Raw genomic sequence first — 4,969 nt, forward strand, 5'->3', positions numbered from 1 at the left:
GAGTCGCTGTCTGGGCCGGAGTCGAGATGCAGCCGCCACCCCGAAAAGTGAGCTTGGCCTGGGAATGGGGATTCCTGGCATGTTGGGGAAGTGGAAGGGACCAAGGTGCTGTACCCGGGGTGGGGGACGGGGAGCGGGAAGGGGTCAGAGCTCAACGTAGAAGGAAATGAGCCTGCCCCTCCCTGTCCCCGTCCCCTCACCTCTCCCTGCGCCCAGGGCTCTTTCGGTCCCCGGGCTGAGCCGGGGTCTCCATCCTCTCTTGTCCTCTTCAGGTGAAGCCGGCCCAGGAGGTGAAGCTTCGCTTCCTGGAGCAGCTAAACATCCTTCAGACTCGGCAGCAGAGGGAGGCGGATCTACTGGAGGACATCAGGTATCCCCGACTGCTGCTCACACGCATACCCCCGCTGCCGGCGCGCACCCCACCCCCCGCCAGCATTCATCTGCCGCGAAAGGGATGCGGAGCCCTCCAAATTGCTCATTCGCTGCTCTCTTCCTAGGCTAGCTTCGGCTTGGACAAAATTCTCCCGTTTCTCTCTCTCTCTCTCTCTCTCTCCCACCCTCACACACACACACACACACACACACACACACGAACTCTTCCTCAACCCCCTGATCCCACACCAGTTAGGCAAAATCCCCCTCTTCCAGACCTGTTGGTAGGCTGGCAGGATCCCATCGGAACCCTCCCCTCTAGCCCACTGCCTCGCGCCGGGGAGGGAGGATCTTGCTGGGGCGCTGAGCTCTGAGGTGCGGTTGTTGGGCTGCGGGTGAGGTGATCTCAAGGACTCTTTCTTCAGTTCCGTGCCATCCCCAAGTCTCTAGACCTGGTTTCCCTCTTTCGCCTGACCAGACCGAGGAAGGGGGTGAGCACAGCACCAAACAGTACCCCTCCACAGCCCTCCTCTAATCTCCACAGGTCCTACAGCAAGCAGAGGGCAGCCATTGAACGGGAGTACGGGCAGGTAGGAGGCTTCTTTCTTTGGGCTTCCCTTCTGCCCCACCGGTACTGTCTCCACCCCAGCCCTGTCCTGGGCAAGAGTAAACTCGCTCGCGAGTTGGCACGGCTTGTGTCAGATCCCGACTACTGCTCAGTAGCTGTGGGACCTTGGGCAAATTACTTCACTTGGCTCCAGTTCCTTTTTCTAGAAGATGGGATACTACTAGTAGTAGTGTACCTTCAGGTACACCTAGCCACAGTGGGCTCACACACAACAACAGTGGTGAGGATGGTACCGAACCATGCCGTGTTTTGTTCTGTTTCGTATAGATCAGTGGTTCTCAACTGTCCTAATGCTGCGACCCTTTAATACAGTTCCTCATGTGGTGGTGACCCTCCAACCACAAAATTATTTTCGTTGCTACTTCATAGGAATTGGGTGACCCCTGTGAAAGGGTCGTTTGACAACCGCCCCCAAGGGGTCACAACTCACAGGTTGAGAACCGCTGATATAGAGGGTCACTATGGGTCAGAACCAACTGGACACACCTGATGACAACCGTCATGTAGGATGGATGTGAGGATTTGAGTAAGTCCGTGCATATAAAGCACTCAGCGAAGTGTGTGGCGCAGGGTATTTTCAGTGAGTGGAATTATATTCTGATACCCTTTTCTCTCGGTTGAGGAGGGTCTTTGCAAGGGGACTGGGTCTGTGATTGCTTTCCCACCAGGCACTCCAAAAGCTGGCCGGGCCATTCCTGAAGAGGGATGGGCAGCGGAGTGGGGAGCTGGACAGCAGGTGGGTATCATTGTCATGGCAGGGGTGTGGGGGTGCTGAAGGGGCTGAGCAAAGATGGGAATTGTAGCTCCTGGAACCTGTGGGGACAAAGGAGCAGAGCGGGCACGTGAGCAGCAGGTAGAGCTGACACAGCAGCGGGAGGAGCTGACCTACCAAGGACACTGTGGGTGGGGGTGGGGGGGTCCTGAGTGAGCCTTGTGGCTGAGCTAATGGGCTGATCGATTGATGGGCTCCCAGACGAAGGGGGATGGGAAAGCATGCTGTCGCCTGGTGTGTGTGTGTGTGTGTGTGTGTGTTGGGAGCGTGGTCTCATGAAGCTTTGGAGGGCCCCCCTTGTCAACACCAACCTTCTCTGGGGAGGGGCAGGACAGTGTTTGGTGCCTGGCGCTGTCTGCTGGATGCCACCGTGGCTGGGGGCCAAGCCCGGCTGCAGGCATCTGACCGATACCGTGACCTGGCAGGGGGCACAGGGAGGAGTGCCAAGGAGCAGGTGCTCAGGAAGGTAAGGCTCAGTGACTGGTGTGAAGGGAATGCTGGCTCAGGGCTGGAAGGGATCTGGGTCAGGACTTGGTGTGTCCATGCCCACAGGGAGCAGAGAACCTCCAGAGAGCACAGGCTGAGGTGCTGCAGTCTGTCCGGGAGCTGAGCCGAAGTCGGAAGCTTTATGGGCAGCGGGAACGTGTGTGGGCTTTGGCCCAGGAGAAGGCAGCCGATGTCCAGGCCAGGTGGAGATTCCAGAAGGCTGGGCAGTGGGTGGGGGGTGGAGCCAAGGCGCCACAGTGGGTGCCAACCCTGCCTTCTCCTCTCTTTTGCTCAGGCTGAACCGCAATGACCACGGGATCTTCCACACCCGGACTAGTCTCCAGAAACTCAGCAGCAAGGTTCGGGTGATGAGAGCTTGAGTGGGGACCAGAAACATAAGTCTGAAAGACTAGGCCTGAATCTCCTAGGTGGATGACTCTGATTAAATTCCGTAATCACTCTGGGCCTTATCTTATCCATCTGTAGAGTGGAAATATACCTTTCTTGGTTGTTCCTTTAATAGACATTTACTGAGGCCTTCTTGTGTCCTAGAACCCAAACCAAAATTCACTGCCGTCAAGTGGATGCAGACTCATAGTGACCCTCTAGGCCAGGGTGGAACTGCCCCTGTGAATTTCTGAGACTGTCACTCTTTACGGGAGTAGAAAGCCCCACCTTTCTCCCGAGGAGCGGCTGATTATTTCAAACTGCTGACCTCACGGTTAGCAGCCCAACTTGTAACCACTGTGCCAACAGGGCTCCCCGCTGTGTACTAGAGACTGTTCTAAGCACTGATGCTACAGCGGAGGACACTACCAATGGAGCTTCTGCCCTCAGGAACCAGATAGTCAATACACAAACAGATTAAGATGGAAAGACAAGATGCCATAATAAAGGGTAATCGGGTAGATGTAATTTAGAGGAAAAGTGTCTCGACTATGGTGGCCTGGGTATCAAGGAGGAGCCAGCCATGTGACTGTCTAGGCGAAGAACATTCTGGGAAGAGGCGATGGTGAGCACAAAGTCTTGAGGTGATAATAACTTGTCGGCTCACAGGGCCGGAACACTGTGAACATGGGAAAAGAGGCCAGAAGGCCTGTAGACACCAGCTCATGTTGGGCCTGGTAGACCATGGTCAAGAGCAGTTGGATTTTCTTTTAAACGTATGCAGAAGCCACGAGAGGATTTAAAGCAGGAGTTCTGAGTACATGGTATATGCCATGCACATAGTAAGCACTTAATAATTTAGAGATCCATTCAGGACCTGGGTTCTGAGCTACCCTCGGAAGGACACCACCACCACCACCCATACCCTGGGGTCTGGGACTTCCTGTTGACATCCACTTTATTTCTGTTCCAGCTGGCTGCCCAGTCTGCCCATTACTCCCATCAGCTAAGAGCAGCCCGCAATGATTACCTGCTCAACTTGGTGGCCACCAACGCTCACCTTGACCACTACTACCAGGAAGAACTGCCCACCGTGCTCAAGGCCAGTCCAAATACCCTTCAAGGGGAGGACAGGGAGGCCTCATTACGAGTAATGGGTGGGAAAAGGGTTTTTAAAGCTGGTAGGTGCGGTATACATGTGAGTGCCTATTAATAGAGGCCACAGTAATGCCTTCCTCCTTCCCATCCCTGTGCCCATTACCCACAAAGCTGGACAGAAAACCTGCTTTGCCACAGAGGCATGGGAGCAGGGTGGTGTCAGTATCTTGGGGTTCTCTCCAGGCCCTGGTCAGAGAGCTGTTGGAACACTTGAGGGACCCCCTGACCTTACTGAGCCACACTGAGCTGGAAGCTGCAGAGCTAGTCCTGGAACAGGCCCGCCAAGGTGGGCAGACCACCTCCCAGGTGAGGACTGGGGCCCATCAGCGTGGCCCAGAGGGCTTCTGTACCCTTTTCTCCCAGCACACACTGCCCTCCTGCATCTCTCCCCTTCTCCTCCTCCCTTTCCAAGAGGGGCTGGGACAGGAGCGGAGAGTGAGCTGATTTTTCTTCAACCTCCAGGTAAGCTGGGAGCAGGACCTGCAGCTCTTCCTTCAGGAGCCTGGCATATTTTCGCCCACCCCACCTCAGCAGTTCCAGCCAGCAGGGACTGACCTGGTGAGGCCCCTCTGCTCCTTGGGACCCAGCCAGAGTGCTAGTATGTCAGAGTCGGTTTGTGCACCACGGGGTTTGCAGTGGCTGATTTTTCAGAAGTAGATGCCAGACCTTTTTTCAGATGCACCCCTGCCTAGGCTTGCCTCACCAATCTTTCAGTTAGCAGCTGAGCTTGTTAGCTATTTCCACCACCCAGGAACTCTGGTCTGTACTTAAAAACAAAACAAAGAAAAACCCACAGCCATTGAGTCAATGCTGATTCATAGTGACCCTGTAGGCCAGAGTAGAACTGCTCCAGAGGATTTCTGAAGCTGTCCGTCTTCACAGAAGCAGACCGCCTCATTTTGGTCCCATGGAGCAGCTGGTGACAGGCCAACACTTAACCTCCTGTACCAGCAGGGCTCATCCGCATTCACCTGGGGACCTTCAACCTTGGAGAGCTCCCATTCATCTCCCTTCCTCCTGGAGCACAAAAACCACAAGTTGGAAGAAACATGAAATAAAACGAGAAGGGAACTTTCCCATGAACTTGTTCAAAGCCCCCTCGTGTTCACAGCCCCCATTTCCACCCTCCCATCACTTCAATTCCCTTGTCCTCTCAGTTTCACCTC

General features: G+C 55.0%; 1 protein-coding gene across 1 annotated transcript in view; it reads left to right on the forward strand.

Annotated features, from left to right (window-relative positions):
• The first annotated feature begins 6 nt into the window (after positions 1-6).
• FCHSD1 (FCH and double SH3 domains 1) overlaps positions 7-4,969 on the forward strand; it is a 12,974-nt gene continuing 8,011 nt past the window's right edge. Inside the window, exons 1-10 of the mRNA XM_045284810.1 lie at positions 7-47; positions 273-370; positions 917-962; positions 1,669-1,736; positions 2,103-2,238; positions 2,325-2,461; positions 2,554-2,617; positions 3,619-3,747; positions 3,987-4,109; positions 4,266-4,361. Coding sequence (XP_045140745.1) covers positions 27-47; positions 273-370; positions 917-962; positions 1,669-1,736; positions 2,103-2,238; positions 2,325-2,461; positions 2,554-2,617; positions 3,619-3,747; positions 3,987-4,109; positions 4,266-4,361 — 918 coding nt within the window. The 5' untranslated portion in view covers positions 7-26. The remainder of the gene's footprint in view (positions 48-272; positions 371-916; positions 963-1,668; positions 1,737-2,102; positions 2,239-2,324; positions 2,462-2,553; positions 2,618-3,618; positions 3,748-3,986; positions 4,110-4,265; positions 4,362-4,969) is intronic.

The sequence above is a fragment of the Echinops telfairi genome, unplaced genomic scaffold (assembly GCF_000313985.2).
Source record: "Echinops telfairi isolate 266 unplaced genomic scaffold, ASM31398v2 ScPeMD7_7469;HRSCAF=8507_0, whole genome shotgun sequence".
NCBI classification, from domain to species: Eukaryota; Metazoa; Chordata; class Mammalia; order Afrosoricida; family Tenrecidae; genus Echinops; species Echinops telfairi.